The sequence below is a fragment of the Rhipicephalus microplus genome, chromosome 8, assembly GCF_043290135.1.
Source record: "Rhipicephalus microplus isolate Deutch F79 chromosome 8, USDA_Rmic, whole genome shotgun sequence".
Taxonomy (NCBI): Eukaryota; Metazoa; Arthropoda; class Arachnida; order Ixodida; family Ixodidae; genus Rhipicephalus; species Rhipicephalus microplus.
The window spans coordinates 36,119,043-36,141,134 of record NC_134707.1 but is presented as its reverse complement, the minus strand read 5'-3'; the positions used below and the strand labels follow the sequence as shown (position 1 = coordinate 36,141,134).

Genomic DNA, 22,092 nt, shown 5'->3' with positions numbered 1-22,092 from the left:
TCCACGTAATTGCTCAATGATATAGTTAACGCTATAAAAGAATGGCTTGAGGCTTTCGGAATGGGTTTGAGCAATGAACGACACACTCGTTACGCAATTCGCATTGAGTAATGCTTGGCTGTTGTTTTACTGTTATAAAGCGCCTCATTCTGCATGTTCACGCAATTCCTTATCGCACAGGCATAAGTTCAGTTTAAAACGGAGGTTCAATCAACCTTTAGCGTCGCTAATTGGTAGAACACTAGGCTTTCCCGAAGGGGATCTACGCTCGAACCCCGTTCCCTAGTTTGCACTTTTTATCTCGTTTGCATTTATTTATTATTGCCCGGTTATGGACACTGGCGGCGGTGGCACAAAAATACGTCAACCTTGTTGTGATATCATCACAGCTTTTTCTGTAAGGTGAACAGGTGGAGCATCAGTAAATGTACTAATAATGCCACACGATATGCATAAAGAAGCACTTTATTGACTCATATATTATCCATGCTACTCCTCTGTTTTAATTTGATGGTTGAAAATTCATCCAGGTGTCTTCATTCAGCTCCTTTTGCTCAACATTGCTGCTTGCACTTTTCCATGCAAGTGTTTTTCGGGCAGTGTCTAAAGTGGGATTCAAGAGATATTTCAATATGAGTCAGAGCAGCTGTCTATAAATATTGTACAGTGCCTATTGTGGACATAATAAAGTTGTTTCACTCGCTCACTCACAACCACAAATCATTTTTTCTAGATAACTATAGAAAAAACATACATTCCCAAGATTTGGGGACAACTAGACGAAGCACCACATTTCGGCGACAGCTGCGGTGACGTGCAGTAACTCATTCTGAAGTGCGAGACAAAAAAATAATCGTTGGTCCCTCTGTCATAGCAATCATTATAGCATGAAAGTGAAGCGTTTCGTTACATGTTTACAAAACAATGATATAGGAGAGCATGCATATTGTATATCGGTGTCTACCAGGCACAACACCGTTTAACATGAATGCATAGATGTTGAAAATTGGTGGTACGTGTTGCTCTTGATGACTAACGTCGCTTATCAGTAAGTAAACAGAACACCATGGTCGGGTTAAAGAGAAACGCTAAGCGTGTCGTATCGCCCTTGTAGCCCACCGGGTTTTCTAAAGTAACTAGAAGAGACACTGTCACTTTGATCCTTCAGTGACCATGGGAGTGACGGGTAGTACATGAATTGGCCTACTCTTCGTGCTAGGGGCTTTGTTTATAGTGGTGTTTCGGTTTGTTCCGCGTAAAAAAACAGACCGTTTTGAACTTCATGAGCAGACTGGTCAGCCTAAAAGGTGGTGAATGCAACTGCAGAACATTTGCTGGCTGGTGTTTCCTGACAAAGCAGCTCCAGGACATGATAAGCCAAACAGAGACGAAAGTAAAAAGAATAAACAAATCGTTGTACTGCTTATCGTTTTCAAGCTTGCTGAAGCGTCATGCGTGGCCGCTCCCATAGACATTTATATACATAGGAAACTGTATAGTGTAGTTCAGCTGTGATTCTTCACGTGTGAGCGGGCGCGAGGAAGGTGGTATTACAGTCAAATGAGTCGGGAACATGCCGGCCATGCATGCTAAAGGGACGCTTCGACGCTTTGACTAAAGTCGCCAACTGAAGGCGTGTGAAGGCGTTGCCGAAATTGCACCCTGTTTAAAGTGCGCTGATTATGACACACGCGTTGCAGGTGCTAAGTGCAGGGATCGCAGTAATGATAAATTACCTTACTTTGCCACTTAAAGACGGCAATACCACACATCTGACAAAGACCACTATCAGAGGCAACTGTGATCTATAAAAGTCGACTTTGTTGAGCCGCTAGAGTTGGTGGCTGTGACGCAGTAGATAGCGTGCTCAGCCCTTTTTGCTGCGGATCTAGAGGTTGTTTGTTCCGCACCCGTTGACAAAATTTATCTTTTTAAGATCTGTTGGTGTACATTTAGGACGTCACGTTCGTGACAGAAATGCGAAACTTAAATCTTAATGCGTCCCGGCATAAAACGCTTTCGTGTTATGGAAAACTACTTTCGATTATATTCAGCACAAATACACTGGAACATTCTGGCATATTCGCAGTATCATACAGCCAACCGTATTTGCTTCTTATGACGATTCAGTACCACTAATTGGTAATTTATCTCACTCAGTCGATCTCCAATTTAACACAACAATCACTCCGGGAAACATTGCGGTTTGTGGGGCGACACTGTAATTATACCAGGTAATTCTGAGGTTTCTGCTTCATATAATTGTGTGTCGTTTTTTGTGAATACCTCCTTTCGCCAGATATCATTTTTTGCCCTCTTCGACATTAATTTACGACAGGCAGAGACTCTCGTCAAAACTATGGCTCTTCGAGATGTCCCCAACTTGTGGTCATGAGCTATATCCGTGTTATATGAACTTTTCCGCAGTGTTACATATACTCTCCGATGCACACATTTATATATTTACGCCTGACCAGTATTATCTAGATAATACGTGTTATCGTATTATGTTCAAGCCGAAGACTCTGGGTCCTAAGCTACTTATAAGTTGCTGAATATTCTAGACTTAAAACTAATGAGGGGACTTCTGACTCATTGCATACATTCCGACAGCAACATGAAAATAAAATGATTCCTAGTGCTAGAACTTGATACCCCACGAGTGTGCTTGCCATTATTTTGATTAAATGAATGGGTATGACTGTAGAGCCACCGCATAGATGATAGGTAGGTGAATTTTGGTAAAGATATTTTGAGGATAACTGCACGTTTCATGTAAAAGGTTACATTGATTTCCCATAAATGGATGCCGCTTATCGTGGTATTCAACTTTTATATTCGTACTGTGCACCCAAAAATAAGTGTTAATTTGAGTTGCGCATACTGTGCTGCCCATCAGATGAAACAATATTTTACGTGCCCCCCATTACCATGACGTCAGGTAATGGGTGTCAGGAATGTGGTGAATAAGTGGGTACATTTAGTCTCTACACTAAGCGCAGCCCCTCAAAAAAATCCTTGAGTTATCATTTTATAAAGCTTGCAAGGTCTCCTATTTGCTGGAGTAAGACAATTGGAAGGCTAGAGCCAACCGGCGTTGACATTTCACAGCCTTAATTGCGTTGCGTGATGATGGCATAGATATTTTTCAGACCCGTTAACGCCAGAACTAGAAGAGTACGAAGAGTTCCTTCGTCTTTATGCAGAAGCTGTGCTATTTTTCGTGTGAATGCTTCCACTATTTTGCGTCAGCGTAAGCTTTCCACTAATAGTGACATTCGCGGAAAACGTTATTCTTTAGAATTTGTTACAACGTAAATGTCACTTCAATTTGTTAGTACGTATATGTAATTATTCTACTTTGATATATTTGTTGAAATATATTTTTAATTGATGCACTGGTAGTATTTATTTCTTGATTATGAGAATATTTAGTTTGTAGCTCAGCACTAGTTTCTCTTGTTGACAAACAATCCCTTCCATCAGTCCTTGAATAGACTCCAGTGTCCCAATTGTATTAAATCAGGGAGTTTTTGAATAGGGGCCTTGAAAGATTGGAGCCCCAAAGTCTTTTACGTATGGACACTTTGGGTCAAGCAGAAGCAAAGAGTTTTCGAATAAGGTCTGCGGTGCTTTGGACACTCCCCATATTCTGTCACTATAGTTTTGGTCGATAGCCGTCACATCATTGCGTGCCGTCATGTTTGTCTAACCCAAAACTTTTGGGACAGGCTATGGGGCTCCTGATAAATAAGAGAAATAGCGTCCCCAACCCATAGCCCAAACGTGGTTCGGGTTTCGCACATGCGCTGTGGCTTTGACGCTATTTCTTTGGGGCCCCAAACTTTTGGGACCTCTATTCGTAAACTCCCTAAAGTCCTGCTACGTGCATATTACACAAGCTTTCTCTTTTCTTCTACACAACTAACAGGTGTAGTGAAAACATACAAGACGCGCACAAACTGGCAAAATAAAATGTTTTTCAGCTATAAAGCAGTTGAGGTTACTAAACGGCCAAATTAACTCCGTAAGCACACAACAAATCTAACCCGACAGTTGCTCCAATGACAGCCAGAATCTTGTTCAGCGAAAATAAAGGAAACGCTGATTGCCACAACCATCACCAATACATAAACTGTTGAAGCAATTTCTCATTAAACTTCCAGGAAGTGTGTGTACCAACATCGGACATCTATGAAACCATGTTTTGTTTTCCAAAATCACAATTTGCGTGACTGGTACGTATTATTAGGCCGACATGCGCCGGCGCTAATCAAGCCCTGAGAGTCTACTCTAGAGGCGTTCGAATCTTTCGCCAAGGTGCACCTTACTGCTTTGTTTCCACGAATTGGTAAGACCTAACACTCTCTTTTTTTCAATCACAATATAGCTGTAAAGGTACAGGACATATTTAGAAAGTGTAAAAGCACGACATGTTGCAACGCTAATGAGTGCAAAAAATGTGCGTATTTAACACTGAAAACTTGAACGCTGTACAAGCTGCACTCAAAATGTGGCAAGGGTGCATGACACCACGTTTTTTTTTTCTCTACTGTTCACGCAAATAGGTCGTCTAGGTAATCCGAAAGGCTCAAGTTTAACTTACTGAAACACCCACAGTAGGGTGAAGAAATCCATCTCGACAGAGTCATAACCCGTTAGACCAAACCTGCAATAGAGTAGAAATGCAAATACTTTGATGCCTTCGGGAGTAATTTAGATGGGATGCGTACAAACATTTTAGTAATATTATTGTGGCGACGTGCACTTGCAGCGTTCCAGACAGATTATAACCTCGACTTCGCAAAACGATATGCAGTTTCCATGAGCTAATTCTGTGTGTTGGGTGCTCCGTTGGAAATAAATTATTGATGGGATCCGATGGAAATGTATAGTCTGAACTTTTTGTATTGAACGTAAAAAGAAGCAGTTTTCATGAAGCTACGCATTAGAATTTGATAGCATCTGCAGTAGATCACTTGACGGTAATGTTCTCATGTTCACTCGCAGCATTCACCTTAAATATAGACGCATCATGCCATCAGAGCGATGCCTTACTGTAACGTTAAAACAATTGAACACTGACCAGATACGGTGTACTTTCTTCTAACTTGTTTTTATGCGAATGCAGGCACGTTTTAAACACTAAATTTGTGGCATTAAAACAACTAATAGCATGATTTAAGACATAGTAACATTATCACGCGCACACAGATACCTTATGACACTTTTTATACATTAGAAACTATTATTTCAATGCAAAATGGTCCTCTTTAAACACCACTATGGTCTCTAATATCTGTTCTCTTCAAATGGCGTCATGTCCTGGACAGTCTTGTGTTATATGCTACGTGCCCCGGTGTGATCAAGTTTCTCCTAATCGACTTTTATAATTTCGATGATAAATGTGATGTAATACTGAAAGTCCTCACTTACATCCATGCCGTTGCTCCTACAGCATTTGTAGAGTCGTTCATAGCCAGATGATGCACGACAACAGCACTCTTCATTGTACTGCAAAATGTTTCGAATGTGCCATAGTCTGCAAACAAAAGCGTCATTGTAAGTTACCATCCATTATTAGCATTCTGCTCATGCCTTTACGTCACACGATATCTTATACTGCGTGCTACGTTTCAATTTGCATGCTTCTCATACTGATCTTTCATTTAAGATGCCCTGCTTTGGGTCATGAATAATTATGGCCAACGTGCAACGTATGAGTACTGTATTGCGGTCGTGATTTCTGGTTATGAAGAAGTGCTCGCCGATTGTGTGAATTGCACTTCCTGTGGCTGTTTCCTGTAGGAAAACGGCCTATCATTTTTGTCATGCAGGCAGCTGTCATGACTAAAGTGCAACGTTAGGTATTATCAAAGTTTAGGATTAAATTAACTGTTTGTAGTGTTTATAATCTTACAAACGAGGGGTGAACTGTTATTTCAATATTATTTAGCCCACAGTCTTAGTAGTATCTATTGCCATAATTATTCTAGAATGGGATTGATATATCTCATATAAATGTCTTTTTTAGAAAATATTGACGCCAGTTCTACAACACTGCGATACCGAATGCTATAAAGGATGTGATGTAAACGACGAGCCTGAATTATAAAAGTATTTGACAGTTTCACTGTATTTAAAATGGAGACTTCAAGGCCTCACTACGAAATAATTCTTTAAAGCAGTCATTACTGCGTAGCTCTGGAACATACTTATCAAGAAGCAAAGCTATGGGTCGAAGACAACAATGAGACGCATTTGTGTGGAGTTCGCGACATGCGGCCGACTGCTTACGTGGAGACTTTTGGTATAGATTATGTCTGTAAAAGTGAGGTCGTGCCCCGGCATTGACCTGTAACGTTGTGCATAGTTTTTAGTGATCGTGGGGGTGTTTGTCTCTGATGTCACGTGAAACTTTTTACTTGTATAACTATTGCTTCCTAATTATATAAATGACGTTTGAATTGAGCCCAGCATTTCTCAGGCAATCACATGAAACACTGCTTCAGCGGGGCCTCCATCGCTGGTTCCTGTGACAGCGTTTCAGTTTGGTCACATGAAGTTGCGAGATATGCAATACAGTATGAATATATCAACCTAACTCAACGGTAGAATAGTAAAACGTGCCAAGCAATGTTTCCCTTGTACTTCAGCTGGGAACGCGTTCTCGGGTAAGCGTGCGCTGGCGTTGGAAACGGGAAGGCTGCTCACCGTCTACGGTGAAAGAACAGGCCTTCATTTGTGATGGCGTTCCCATAATCTCTCTCCTTTCTCTCACCCTTCACTACAATCGGCAACAACTTTTGTAGCTACGCTGCCACCCTGACGATGTGTAGCCAGGATTGAATCACCAAGCCAGCTGCCTGGCCGCGGTTTCCCCAGAAGTGACAGGCCCCTTCCACTGTGTTTGTGCATCGGTTGCTCCTGGCCCGCAGTTCGTAGTCACCGGTTTGCGAAAGCCTCGTCCCTTGCGTAGACTGTGTGTGGGGCAGCCGGAACTATGGAGGGCCTGTTGTGGGTTTGCCCAACGTTTCGCGCACAAAGAGCAGTCTTGACCGCAGCTCTTCGTCGCTTTGGTCTGCCCACGGCTACATAGAGGGACCTCCTCTACCATGCATGGCACCACACCTTGGTCTTCAATGTGGTATTCACATCCTTGAGGACACTGCGCTGGACAACCAGCTATAGAAGCCGCCCGCCAGGCTCCCAGTCATAGACACCATATCTTTTTTTCTCTCTCTCCTCAATATCTTTGATACTCAAACCCCTCCCCACATGCACTGAGCCATCCTTCCAACTAGTGCTGCAGAAGTTGAGCCTATTGCTTTCATAACCCATTTTTCACGATCTCTCTTGGCATTAAAACGATAGGCACATAGCAAAATTGCGTGAATTCCACATCCAGTAATTGTAGTTCTGCAATAGCACCCGTATTTTAAACGCTAAATATGAATTTCCCTTCTTTATTTTCTACGTAGACCTCTTTGAGGCAGGAGACAGCTCACACCAGAAGATATTCATATATATTTTAATTTATTTTTTTAAGCGTGGCGTTTTTCAAACACCCGCGAAAATTTCGCCTTTTTACGTATACCTCGAATGTTACGCGGCGTCTGCGTCTACATGAAACGCTGATGGTGCACCCCGTCACCTCCCACAGCGTTATGACGCCCGTGTCAAATCGGATTACTTCGTGTAGTGCTACAAGTGCGGATGCTTTGACGCCGTAGCTTTTTCTTCAGTGCCATTAACAGTGGTTGCCGATTATGCACATCTCTCCTTGTAACCTTGGCTTCATGTTTGCACTAATTACTACATTTAATTCGCCATGGCAATAAAATATTAGACTGGCTATGCTATGCTTTATCCTCTTTCTCCCGCATTCCCATTCTATTCATCCACACATCCACTACTCCTAACTCTCGCTTCCTCTTCCCGCCTTTTTATCATACTACGCTTGGCTGTGTTGAAAGCGGTTCTGCTATAAATGACTGTAGGCCATTCGCATTACAAGTAGGCGGCTTACTACAGAGCATCGCTACCGCTTGATATTGGTCAGAACTCCTTCAGTTAACAGCAGCCATTATCCGTATAAAAAAAGCGCTGCTAATTATTACATCACCAATTTAATAGCTTTGATTTACTTACAAATGTACTTGTCCTCCGGCTCCTCTCCAGTTTCTTTTACGTACAATGGCTTCCTAAAATCAGCAAAAATCATGCTATTAGTACAAGTTCATTCGTACTGACATTCGAAGCTGTCTAAAACACGAAAATATTCCGTATTTTACACAAACACATGAACAATAATGATATATTTACTATTTATGAAAGACATATACATTTCATACGAACATATATCAATCACATCAAAAGGTGAAATAATGAAAATCATAATTCCTTTCTTTTTCACAACCATAGCAACAGGTGGCTCATTCAATATGCGCTTTAGCTATAGGTGTCCTGCAACACCTTTTCAAGTGGCCATCAGACGGATTCACTAAGGCAGCTTATTGCCTCTCGAATCCACTGCTGAAAAAAATTTTAGAGTCCGTTCAGTCCGAGTGGAGTTACAAAAATGTGTCGCACACTGCATTTGCATTCTCCTCTCGTAGCGAGGAGTACCGGAAGGTAAGCATTGAAAGATGGTGAAAAGGAAAAGAAAATACGTCATGCGTGACTCACGACTTCAAACACTTTTAGAGGGGAACATCCTTGTGCCATGGGTTGTGCACCCGTGATGTATGAGCAGTAGTACTAGTAGTAGTAGTAGTAGTAGTAGTAGTAGTAGTAGTAGTAGTAGTAGTAGTAGTAGTAGCAGTAGCAGTAGTAGTAGTAGTAGTAGTAGTAGGTAGCCATCTCTCGTTTAGTCCTTCGAATGTCCGCTGGGTGGCGGCACTTCTATATGATGAATATTTGATGAAAAGATGCGTGGTGGTGGTCCTTGGAGGGTTCACTAGATGGACGGAAGGATGCGTGGACGGACAGACAGACAAGTAGATGGACAGAATGAACGGACATGTGGACGGACTAATAGACAGACAGACAGACAGACAGACAGACAGACAGACAGACAGACAGATGCACGGACGGACGCACGGACGGCTGAAAGGACGCACAGACGGCCACATGAGCGGATGCACGAATACGCACGGGCGTACGAACGCACGTACGGATGGACGCGTGGACGGACCCGTGGACGTACGAATGCACGGATGAACGAATGGGCGCACGGAAGGACGCATGGAAGAATGCACAGGCGGACGCACGGACGGACGGAAGCAACAACGAACGAATGGACGGATGTTCGGATGAACTGATGGACGCTTCGATTCACTCATCATAATTGTGTCCGTGGATATGCTGTATTTTTTTTGGTTCACGCCAAGTTCGTGGGCTGATCACGCTGGCATGCAGACGTAATCGGCTAGATTGATCGATAGATACGCAGATACGACCAAAAGTGATTGCAGTGGGCTATGAAATTGTTTCGCATTAAAAAAAAACGTCAGGTAGCCTGGCTGGAAGAGGATCATCGCTTCGTAGGTGCTGTAGTACGCGGCAAGTTATTACGGTGAGTGTTATGCACGGGTACCGATATCCTGCCAAGCACCCTCACCTTCTGCTCTCAGCCCCGTTGTACAACGATGATAGCTCCACCTATGCTACTTATGAGCGTCGAGCATTTTGCTCACGGCAGTGGGCATTATGGCATAGAGTGGAAGGTGGTTCGAGAGCCGATGAACGTTGTCAACTCTGGGCAATGCTAGCCGTGGTGCATGCCCAACAACGCTGCCTTCGACGTATACACACATCATGCGCTGGCTTGTTAAAAAAACCTTCCTACAGAAACGCCCCGTCCAACTCTAAGCAGGCTCTTGTTACATCATTCACTTTGCGAACATGGCGGTGATTTTTTACATGCCAAGTATCGTATCATCATCATCATCATCATCATCATCCTGACTACGTCCACTGCAGGACAAAGGCCTCTCCCATGTTCCGCCAGTTAACCCGGTCCTGTGCTTGCTGCTGCCAATTCATACCCGCAAACTTCTTAATCTCGTCTGCCCACCTAACCTTCTGTCTCCCGCTAACCCGCTTCCCTTCTCTGGGAATCCAGTTAGTTACCCTTAATGACCAGCGGTTATCCTGTCTAAGCGCTACATGCCCGGTCCATGTCCATTTCCTCTTCTTTATTTCAACTATGATATCCTTAACCCCTGTTTGTCCCCTAATCCACTCTGCTCTCTTCTTGTCTCTTAAGGTTACACCTACCATTTTTCTTTCCATTGCTCGCTGCGTCGTCCTCAATTTAGGCTGAACCTTCTTTGTAAGTCTCCAGGTTTCTGCTCCGTAGCTAAGTACCAGCAAGATACAGCTGTTATATACCTTCCTCTTGAGGGATAGTGGCAATCTACCTGTCATAATTTGAGAGTGCTTGCCGAATGTACTCCACCCCATTCTTAGTCTTCTAGTTACTTCAATCTCGTGGTTAGGCTCTGCGGTTATTACCTGCCCTAAGTAGACATAGTCTTTTACAACTTCAAGTGCACTATTACCTATCTTATTAAGTATCGTATGGTCGATCTCCATTCAGTGTGCGGTGAGACATCCCTTGCTGCTCGTCCCCCTTCCCTCTGTTCTCTCCTATGCAGCCCCTCTCTCGCCTCTTTTGCCAGCATGCCCCGCGACACTGTTAGAGTGAGCAATGTACTTCGTATTTCTAAGTAATTGTAACGCAGGTTTTTAATTACGGTGATGTAGAGCTTGTAACGCTTTTCGTACGTAGTCCAAATTTGATCCTCGTGATTGGTAGAAGTTCGTGGGACATTCGATTCCTCAAGTTGCTTTTTGTAAGAGGCACAACAGGAAACACTCGCTCCGATTCTGCTTTAGGCTTAAGAGAGAACACAATTTTTTTAGCCCTCTATGCAATATCTTGCACATGACTAGCACCTTATACATGCGAATAGGCTTATACCTCGATCCAGAATTTCATTGATGGCATGTCGGTGCTCAAATCCCGAACTCGATAAATGTACCGTACTTGCTCTTCAATACAGGCTGAGGGCAACCAAATACACTCTTGGGGAGGTTTCCGAACCCTTCGTCGTATTCAGCCACTCACCAGATCAAGCGATGTGCAGTCTGCAGCTAGAGTCGCCGGAAAAACAAGACTGGCTGGGCTCTTCGCATGCAAATCTTTTTTTTTTTGTTTTCTTGCGTCTGTGTTATCTGATCACGCAAAGAACACCTTAGACGCATTCACGTTAGAAACGCATGGAGTGCATCGTGCGCCACACACAGACATAAAAAGAATGGGCCAGTCGTTTTGAAGGAAATAAAATAGAACAGTTGACATAGCAAACGTCACTACTGACAAGTGCAGCAACGTCGGCAGTGAAAATATCAGACCAGAATGAAAAATGACTGCAAGAACATGAAGATGCGTGTGCTTTGAGCCAGACTTCAGAGAGCCGCGCGAATCCACTTTTCGCCTACGTTCGCCTAGGGTGGCGCCACTCGTAAGGCTCAGAGCATTAGCGCGTGAGACGGATAGGGCTAAAAAACTGAACGAGTCTTCCGCCAGTCAAATTACAGCGCTGTCTAACTTATACATTGTGAAAATGATGGCGGTCGGGACGCGTTTCAGGCCCACACAATTGCTTATGGTAATCCGAGTAAAGAAAATGCGATTACGCTGAAGAAGCCGCTGCTAGCAGTGTAAATGAAAACTTAATACTTTTTTAGTATATTCGAACTTGGTTTGAGTGTATATTAGCTGTCGATTTCAGGGCGAGAATAATAAACAAAAAAGTAGCCAAGAAGTCATCGCCATTTTTTTCGTTGCCACGGCCTTTTAAAGGTAGCCAATGTGGCATAAAGTAGCTAAACTTGGCAACCAGGGTGGCCTTCCAGATGTGACCGACACAAACCTATAAAGCAGTATGTGAACGTTGCTGCTTTGAACTGCACTTACGCTGCACTAAACTTTCTGCATCAACGACTACAGAAATTCAAGTGAGTTCAAATATCTAGTGAAATAGCCTCGCTTGTCACCCAGAGGACAATTATTCGTAAAATAGTACATGCATTTCCTTCCTTCACGAGAAACCAGAGCGAAAAAAAATTCAGCTAGACCACCATTTTGGTGGAGTACCAAGAAGAGAGCGGGAAAATAAATGCATTGCTATTGGCTTTGCAATGAACTAGTGGATATAACTTGCTCCTTTTTAGGGGCGAAGCTCCTTAAGGCGTCACCCGATCGTCCTCTGTAGTAACCACCTTTATCGGGTATGTGCCACAGGGGAGCTTAGTTCTTGTAGTGTCTGCTAGATGGCTCTACTTGTATATAATCGTTATAAGATGATCAGATGCGAGATGGTAGTCCTTGGAATGTTTACTAGATGGACGGACATACAGGCGGACATACAGACGGACAGACGCACGGACAGACAGATCGACCCACGATTTGACGGACAGACGGATGCACGAAGGGATGGACGAACTCTTCGTCCCACTCATCATGATTCAGTCCGTAGGTAGATATGCTGGGATTTTGTCGGCATCCTATCACTTGCATATAGCTTTGCAATATGAATAGCAGGAACCATTGTACTTACCTTGTAAACAAATAGTTAATAGTGTTATTTGCGTCTTCCTGAGGGGCAACATGGCTCTTGAACTTCTCAAGAGTAGCGTTCGCATCCAGTGAGCCTGGCTTATTTTCGACACCAAGTTCATCAATCTGAAATCATGATGAAGAGCATTAGACAACATTTCTGTATAACATTAGCCACGTCTTCCTCTCAAAACAGATGTACGCAGATATGCACATAGGGAGAACCATAAGAACACTCCTCAATCATTTGCCACTCGCATTTTCTTTAATAGTGTATGGTTGTTATATAGTTGCGACATAATCACATTTGGGTGCACGTTAAAGAACTCCAGGTGGTCGAAATTTCCGGAGCCTTCTATTACGGCGTTTCCCATAGTCATGTGGTGGTTTTGAGACGTTAAATCCCACCCATCATTGAATAAATCAATCAATAAGTTGCAACATCACTTAAAGATAGAATGAAATTTGGGGAAGCTGAATTAAGCTTATCTAATGAACGTGATTTTCCGCTACCGGGTGCAAAATCTGGTTTCCAGGGGTGCGAAAACTGCTCTTGAGGCTTTGAAACCAGAAGAGTCTCTGGCCTAACCACCACTCATGAAGTTTCGAAGGACTTGTCAATCAAGTTCTTGAATATTAAACTCACGCTCCAGGCAGATCATATTTACTGAAAATTTCGTGCTCACAACTGTAAACACGTGTTTATGGCCATCTGCTTAGGTTTCGCTCTCCTGAATACTTGCAACCTTTTCGTCGCAGGTCAAGAGTGTTCAGACAGGAGATCACCCTCTATTGGATAACTCTCGGGCATAAAAAAAGTTGTCCAGAGGCATTAAAGCGGATACTGGTGCAAGTATGCTCGACAAAAAGAACAAAAAAAAAACTATAATCATTTCTGATGTACACACAAGATGACCTTAATATTGTACCCTGCATATAAGGCAATAATATGGTTTTAAACAGTGCAACAAAACTCTCAACCGCACAGGATGAAGTGGAAGCGGCATGTAGGCACCGGGTACTGGGATATACAATTCAACACAAGGATAGATTGCTCATTCGCCAAAAAGGTTTCGTATTCCGTTTACCTGCAGTGCTACCGACTCAGGCTCAATCAGGGGGCGTGCGAATATAAGCCTTCGTGAGCGCAAGAGAAATACCACGAATGATGTTGTAGTCGAGTTTAGAAAGCAATACCCGACAATGTGGTTGATGCGCATCCTTCAACGACAACTAGACTGTATTCACCCAAAATGAGACAACACGTGGGGTGGTTTAAAAATTTAAGCCAGTGGTAAACATGAGATCATTCTTCCTTGCAATATATCATTTATTTGTCGCTTTTAGTTTGTACACAACAGCCGCACTATGTAGCTATTATGAATCCGTAGCACTAAATTGTCATCGCCCAAAATTTCTGTTACTGCTCTAGCTGAACGTTTCCTCTAGCTCCGCTCCGACAAGGTACAGCGTTGTATTTTTCCCATTGTTTCAGAAACCATATACTGTGCGAAGCAGACATTTCTTAATGAGGGGCAATTCAGAACGTTTTTAATTTTAGACTTACCTGGTCAACACTTACTACTTCGATTTTAATCATTATTGACAAAGAGTGGAAAAAGGCCTCAACCTGAAAAGAAAATGCGACATATTATATATACAAATCTATACACTAGAAAATATAGTTCCGACTGCAGTGCGTAATAAATAAAAATAAAGCAGCAGCACCAGCTCATGTTAATATGCAGCAGAACAACTCTATCGATTCAATTGAGAGATTCATGGCTTTTTCGCCCTACATGTGAAAAGACGCTTATAACCATATATTACTTTACCGCGGGAAGGTTGCGGCACACTGTACTGGCTGGCGTGTTTGCAAAGGTCTACAATATTTTCTTTTGTTCTCTTTCGAAAAAGTGGTCATGTTGATAAACAGTAGAGTTAACAAATGTTTCACCTAATAGATTTTGAAAATTTTAGCACAAGTTGTGAATGCTGCGTAGAACGGGTGTATTGAAATGTTTTATTGCACTTGCAATTATACAGACACTCTTCAAGTGTTTTTGCAATCAACTTCACGTGTTGCATCTAGTTCTAATCGATAACGTATTCCCAGGTATCGTAAGTTTTACCTGCTGGTAAACGCAAACGAGGGGGCGACGAACTCGGCTGAAGCAGATGAAAAATCAACGCCGCAGCAATCCGTACAAATGGTTAGCCAACGAAAGTTGAAGTGTTTGGCCCTGGTGTTGACAGTGGGCTCAACTGAACGCTGCACTGAATTTTTTTCACAAATATTGGTTACATGTTCGTAACGAATATTTAGTGCTTAAAGAACCCCAGGTGGTTGAAATGTCCGGGGCCCTAATTACAACGTCTTTCATAGTTATAATATTGTTATAGGACAAAAAGACCCAACATTTTATACTACTGGCTTCAATGACGGTTACGTGAAGCCTTATTGGCAAACTCAAAATAATAAGTATGATGCAAATTCCCAGCGGACTCACTCCATTTCTTCCTGGTGTTCTCTACCTTGAAAATTTCCCAAAGCTCTACAAAAACTGCATGAAACCTCTGAACTTGGAAAGCTTTCAAGCACAAAAGTCTGGACATTTAATGAACGATTTTCAAACTAATTTCAAAGTTTTGTCAATAACAATCTTTGTTGGATATATTTGCATCAGTCCTCCCCGCTTTATATCACAGCCTCACACGTAGTTCATTTTAACATACTATCCACGTCTCGTTTTGACGTTTTAAAGGTGTTTGTGTATATCACTCACACCTGGCGCAAAGGAGTTCGAGCTTCATAACAACCTTGATATATTGATATTTTTTTCTATATGTCATGCACCACAGAACACCCTTAAATATCATGTCGTGGCGTCCCACTTGGTCCTCGCGACGGTTAACAGCAATACATCAGTCATCAGAGTTCACATTTTTTAACATAACATAATACATTATAATACATTATAATAAAACATTATAATAATACATTATAATAAAACAAACATAATACATTTCTGCGTATAACCTTCTTTCGTGCACATAAATTGTAAAGAGAAACAAAGCTTCGCTTTTCTCACCTGTTCGAAAAGTTTCTTAAAATCCTCAAGAGTTGGCGCCTTTTCATCTTCAGTGACTTCGTTTTCCGTTGAGCCAGTTGACTTTAGTGTAGAATCATAAAGAACTCTTGCGGTTACAGTCACACCATGACCCACTTCCGGCAGTGACCACTGATAATCTGAGTCTACAAAAAAGATCACACCAGGAAACACTTATAAACAGTGCTACTGGCCTCCATGTCCTTACCGTCAATGCTATGTTTCCAGAAAATCTGTTCACGTTGAAAAGCTTGAATTATAATTTTTAGTGACTGCAGACCAAAGAGTCTGGAGAATACTGTACAATGAACAATCTCCCCTTAATACAGCATACTTATACGCCCATTTTTAGGAGCTCATTTTCTAGATGATATCGGAAATATCTTTTAAAACAAATGTCATATTTCGTCTTCGAATTGAATATTTACGAGTGTTCGTTTTTGCATTGCGTAAGAAAATTAAACAAGCGTTATTTTGATAGCAAACGTTGAGGCAAACGCTACATTAAAAAGGCATATTGAGAGCCTTAACATGACGTTATTTTATGTGTCTGTTTTAGGGCGTGATCTCTACACGTGCATGTTTCAAATTCAGATGTAGTACAGAAAGTGCCATACGCAAGAGGTTAGCTTAAAAGACCAGTAAACAAGCAAAGATTTAAAATATGTGATGAGTCGATTCTTCTGCATTCGTGCAGTGTGTACATCCGGCCAAACATAATCCGAATAAGCCATGTGATAATGAAGTTACGGGGTAGAGTGCTACACGATTAATCTAGCATCATATTCTCGCTTCGCCTTTCTACTCTTTTCGACAGCCAAGAATTGAAGGTGTCACCCTCTGTCGTGAGCACACCCATTTTGGCATCCTAGCCAGACTAGAGCGAATACGTCAACGGCAAGCAGGCAAAGACCACGTAAGGCCTTCTTAACGGGTCACTCGTGACTGAGTGACACTCGGGTGACCCTAGTGGCGGGGTGAACAAGCGCTGTAGATGTTTGGCCCAAGTCGCAGCACCGCAGGGTCAGGGTTGCACCGCTTCGTGTCTCAGATGTCTAAAAAAAAGCCACAGCTTTACCGCAAAGGCGAAGCAATGAACGTGATAGCAACAAATTGGAAGGTAACGCGCACAATGGTAAGCAGGCCGAGACGTGCTCCGCCTTTCTCGTGCCCTGCGAAAAGACGCACGAAACGTACTCACAGGTACATATTAGCATGAATAAGCGTCTCAGTTGTTACTTCGCTGTGTCTTGGAAGTGCGCCCTTCTCGCAAACGGAGGCTGTGCAACGATGGCAGTGACCTTTGTGCGCCCGGTAACTATAACAGAATCGTACCGACGAAACTCGAAGACAAGCAAAGACGTACGATTTTCCCTTATGCAAGATAAGGGTGTGCGATCGAGCGTACACCCCTTATTCTCTACGCGGGCCAAAGTACGCGTGAGAGATGAGAGCCACCGTGCGCTCACTGCGACATCTTGCTGATAATACTGAAAACACGATGCCCCCCAGATGCCCGCCAACAGCGGTAAGTGGTAGATATGAATAGCTTTCCGTTTGAACTTTGAAGGAGGTACCTCTCGGTGGCTCAGTAGAAGTCACGCATTGACGACGCGGAGGTCCCACGTTTTATTTCGCACGCCGGAGTCTATTTTGTGGAATTTTTTTTCTTTCTTGCATTTTCATATACAACGATACGTATTAATATAAAGTGCATGACATCGACGCCCACGTTCAGTCCACACCGACGCCGGCAGCGAAATCCAGCCGAGAGTGTCCATATCATTGCTATCGCAGTAAAATGTAAAACCTAAAGCGGCCCTAGGGTATGATTTTCTCACTCTGCATGCCAAGGTGACTGAAATAGGCTAAGGATGGACGCAATCATTGTTTTTGATTTAAAAAATTCCACAATACGCAGAGCTGTGGCATTACTCAATTTTATCTCTTCTTGTTTGAGACACGTGAAAGTTAGTGCGCTTTTATGAACATTAAAATGAGCGTTTGTCGGGGCGGAGCGAGTCTTTTAGGCATTAGTATAAGCGTCCTTCTTCGCTTGGGCCAAGGGTGCGCACTCGCTTCCTTTTATGTTCACCGCTCCATTGACCTCTGTTGATGCAACGTACTATAAAGCACAATTCCCAAGTTCGAGAGAAACATTCTCTCGGGCAAACTTTCCCCGAGAATTTTCCCGTATATGTCTCTAAGTTCCCTGAGAATAAACATAGACAGGAACAGGCATATGTCTGCATGTTCCTAAAATAGCCCACTCAAAGCAGTCATGTCCTTTTGGTAAAGCCTATAAACAGATGCGTATCAATATTACGGTTGCTTATAACGGAAAATGAACGCCACTCCTTAATGATTGGTATTTTTTTTCTGTAGCAGACTGACTGAAATAACGTTTTCTGACTTAGAAGAATGAAGTTCTAAGATCCCCTTTTCTCTTCTGCTCAGAATACAGAAGCTACAGAAGATACAGAAGCTATTTTTCTCTAACAGTACGCCGAAGACATAGATGTCTGGACTCGCATAATGTGTAATGTTTGCACCACAAAGGTAAAACTCTTGACGAGTCACAAACCTTCTTTTTTGTTACTTTGTCATCGGAAATACATTTTAAAATTCAACACAACATGCAAAATTCTCCGCACTGGACACCACTTCTGCCGCTACCGACAACGACACCTCTGTCAATTCATGACGCACCTGCGAAGAACGAGCGCCCGTGTACGTTTCTGGACAAACTCGCCTATTACTACCGCAGTGCGATGCGACGCGAGAAGGGGCCGACTACATATAAGTACACGTTTAGCTCTCCTCTCCAGCTGTTTCACTCGCACCACAGGAGAAGAGCTTTCTACAAGGTTCCAGAAAGGTCTAGCAGTTTCGCGAGGTTTATCGAAAGGAGCTCCGACATAACCATTCTGCAGTGTCATATCGAGCATACTGATGTTGCATGAAACAATTATCACTCAAATGATCAGACGAAAACTGTTGCAATCGGCATAGTATGGCCTTCGGATCTAAAATAAGGACATTTTCCCAAACTAAACTAAACGAAAAGCCTTGCGAACAATACGGCTGTTTTGTGATTAAACCCCAATAGTGCAACTGTAGAGAATATATTTTTTTGTAGAATAATCAAAGTAAGTTTCTGGATTTCTTCGTGAGATGTGGTGCATTGCTCGCGTTAAACCTGTGAAGCGCACTACATGGGCCACGTAGAAGAAGGGCGTGGTTGTTATCTGCTTTGCTAGAGGTTCTACCAATCCCAGCTGAGCACACAAAACTTTTCGATCTACATCATTAGATAACCTTAATTTATTAGCCTTACAGATAATTTGCTTTCACCTTACGAAGAGTTATGCATGCAGGCTACGTGTTTCTTACAAAACCTGTCACTTGAACCAGAGCCATAGACGTATAATTTTAGACGACTCCAACATTAGCAAAGTCCTGGACTGGATATCTTTAAAACAGACACAAGAGCTTCTCTAGATGCTTGTGCCAAGGCATTCCCAGATATCTGTCTCTAAACAATATCTTTAAAACAGACACAAGATTTTCTCTCGATGCTTCTGCCAATATATTCCCAGATATCTGTCTCTACACTCTGCTATCTCCTTTGTTACGGCCTACAAAAGACAGAAACAGCTTCTACATCTCACATCCCCTTACACCTGACACACTGTGACCAACCAAGGTTTTCCGCGTGCACACCTATTCAAGAGGCTTACCTGGTGGGTATAGGTCGTATTGCTCGTATTCCCCGTAATAGTAGTAGGCACGAGTAGATGAGATGTATGCGATAAAGAAAAGTAAGATGGCTGGATTCATGTTAGAATATATGCGAAACGTATGCAACCGGGTCAGTCAGATTGTAGCAACGTCTCGCGGAACTCCGCGTGCAAGTTCTTTTTATATATAATTCTACGGTTAAACTGCCTTGTTACTTGTAGTTGCTTGACATGAGAATATCAATAATGTGACTCGTTCGTTATCAAAAAGTTGTGAAATATACAATAAAATGCATCGCTCTTCACACTATGTCTCTGTCTTCACCCTTTCCATGTTATCGCGTTGTTACATGAGATGCAGCCATTGTTCTGGTGAAATTCCATTTCACTGAAGTAATCCCGTGGCGTCTTTCATATCGGTTCACATCGCTTGGGTTATTTTCGTGATCAGTAAGTACCGCCTTCACTGAGATATTGGTATTATGACCTTTACTAATACTGAGAAAGACTCTCTTAGACTTGATGACTAACTGTAGGACCAGATGAATATGGTCGGAAAGCACAGACTGGAATGTCTTTCGCTGAGTAAGCATAAATTCCAAACTACGTCATCTATACGCTGTCAAAGCCTAGAAATGCTCTGTTACGGCTTCCGAATCTGGAACAGTGGGAAGCTTTTTCTTTAAAGGTTAATTGTACACTTGTCAGTTATAAGTAATGGGTTTCACAAATATATCGCCACAAAAAGTCTATGTTCATCTGCAGTATTGCCAAGTATTTTAACATATGGCAAGCTTTAATGCTCTTAGCTTTCGCACGTCTAGTATGTAAGTTTGCTGCTAAAGTGAGCGAAGGCCAAAGTTAGTTTACCTTATTAAAATACACTTTTTTGATGTGCTACGCGACATTTTGAGTCATGTTCTTGTAGAACTACAATCTATGCAAAGGTAATATACAATGCGTTATGCAAAAGTTGTATGGAATAGTAATGCTCAGTGTGAACAAGTTTAAGCCTCACGAACTCTTAGCTGTAATAATCAAATTTGTTTTAAGATTTTTTTGAAGCACAGTTGTTAAAGAACTCTAAATTAAAGAAATTTTAAAATTAAGTTTTATCATGACAATAGCTTTTTTTGCAGTATGTGGGGCAATCATTAAAAAACTGGGTCACTTAATAATTATGCTGTGATGTGCGTAATTTTGGAAAATTTGCTGACCCAACCGTTAAAACTTGTGTTCAAACAACCATGATCGGCCATATTTTGTATGACAAACGGGCTCGCAAGATAAGGTTGTTCTCTGAGAAGACCAAGAATAGAAAAGATTCTTTGATTGATATGTGGGGTTTAACGTCCGAAAACCACCATAGGATTATGAGAGACGCCGTAGTGGAGGGCTCCGGAAGTTTAGACCACCTGGGGTTCTTTAACGTGCACCCAAATCTGAGCACACGGGCGTACAACAATCCCGCCTCCATCGGAAATCCAGCCGCCGCATCCGGGATTCAATCCCACGACCTGCGAGTCAGCAGCCCAGTACCTTAGCCACTAGACCACCGCGGCGGGGTGAGGAAAGAATAGTTATCTGTATAATTACAATACTACCTATAGAAATTTTTTGTTTCATTATAAGGTAGCATTATTCTTCTAAACGAATAACGTTGAAGGTAAAATTTTGAAGAGTAATTTTCCTGAAACTTTTCCGAAATAATAGAGATTTGTTTTCAAAAGGGAGGTACAATTCATATTAGGACGAGGAGTTAGTATTAAATTTTAGATACAATCACGTAATGACAGATGTTAGTTGAAATATTTGCCAAATTTCTGTACCAACGTTTCTCCGATACTGTCACACACGCCAAATAAAAGCAAGCCGCACAGAAGAGACCTCCCACGTTTGGATTTGTGATGAGAAATTAAAGCTCTAAATGAGCATGGCGCAGACGGCATTCTACGTGGTCCAACAGAAGCGTGACTTTTCCCTATCATTCACTCAGTCAAAAGAACTTCACTGAACATTGATAAAGACGTACTGATACGTATGTGGTGATATTATCTACTAATGATTTGAAAGTTACCATGGTCACTAACGTAAAATATTTGGGATATCAAACGCATGAAGTAGTTAGGCATTTCACAATGCGCAGATGGAGAGAAAAGATAAGCGCAGCCCCTACAAAGGCAGCTCGAGGTATTTATTACCTAACTATAAAGTGTCATCTGATGTCATGTGGTAGCATCACGTTATGAGAGGTCGGAATGACACAAACATGATGCTTCAATAATAAAGAAACCGTGAGTGGCACGATGACGTTAAATCGTGACGTCATCAAATAAGGATGAGTTTTTGCTTCACTCGTTTTGAAGCCAATGGCGCTGACATTTAGTGGTCAGCAATTACCTATAAATGCTGCATTTTTTTGTTAGGTGCAAGTGTTAGGACGCGCATCGAGGTATGCGTGGATATTATGTGGTGTGACGCATTTCAACGCCCAGCGAGGCATGTTTCCTTCACTGACGTATCGGCATCATCATCAGATGGAGTGACAGGTTGATATGCGAGATTTCAAGTCCCAAAACCACCATATAATTTTGACCGACTCCATAGAGGAAGG

At 42.3% G+C, this 22,092-nt stretch overlaps 1 protein-coding gene across 1 annotated transcript; it reads right to left on the bottom strand.

The window, feature by feature from the left end:
* Nucleotides 1–449: 449 nt before the first annotated feature.
* On the bottom strand, nucleotides 450–19,870 carry LOC119165768 (uncharacterized). Its single transcript, XM_075871543.1, has 8 exons — nucleotides 19,479–19,870; nucleotides 15,721–15,884; nucleotides 14,196–14,258; nucleotides 12,630–12,754; nucleotides 8,152–8,204; nucleotides 5,437–5,542; nucleotides 4,607–4,669; nucleotides 450–603 (listed from the first exon to the last, which is right to left on the bottom strand). The coding sequence occupies exons 1-8, from the start codon at nucleotides 19,576–19,578 to the stop codon at nucleotides 555–557; spliced, it is 723 nt and encodes a 240-aa protein (XP_075727658.1). The 5' UTR covers nucleotides 19,579–19,870; the 3' UTR covers nucleotides 450–554.
* Between the last annotated feature and the right edge of the window lie 2,222 nt (nucleotides 19,871–22,092).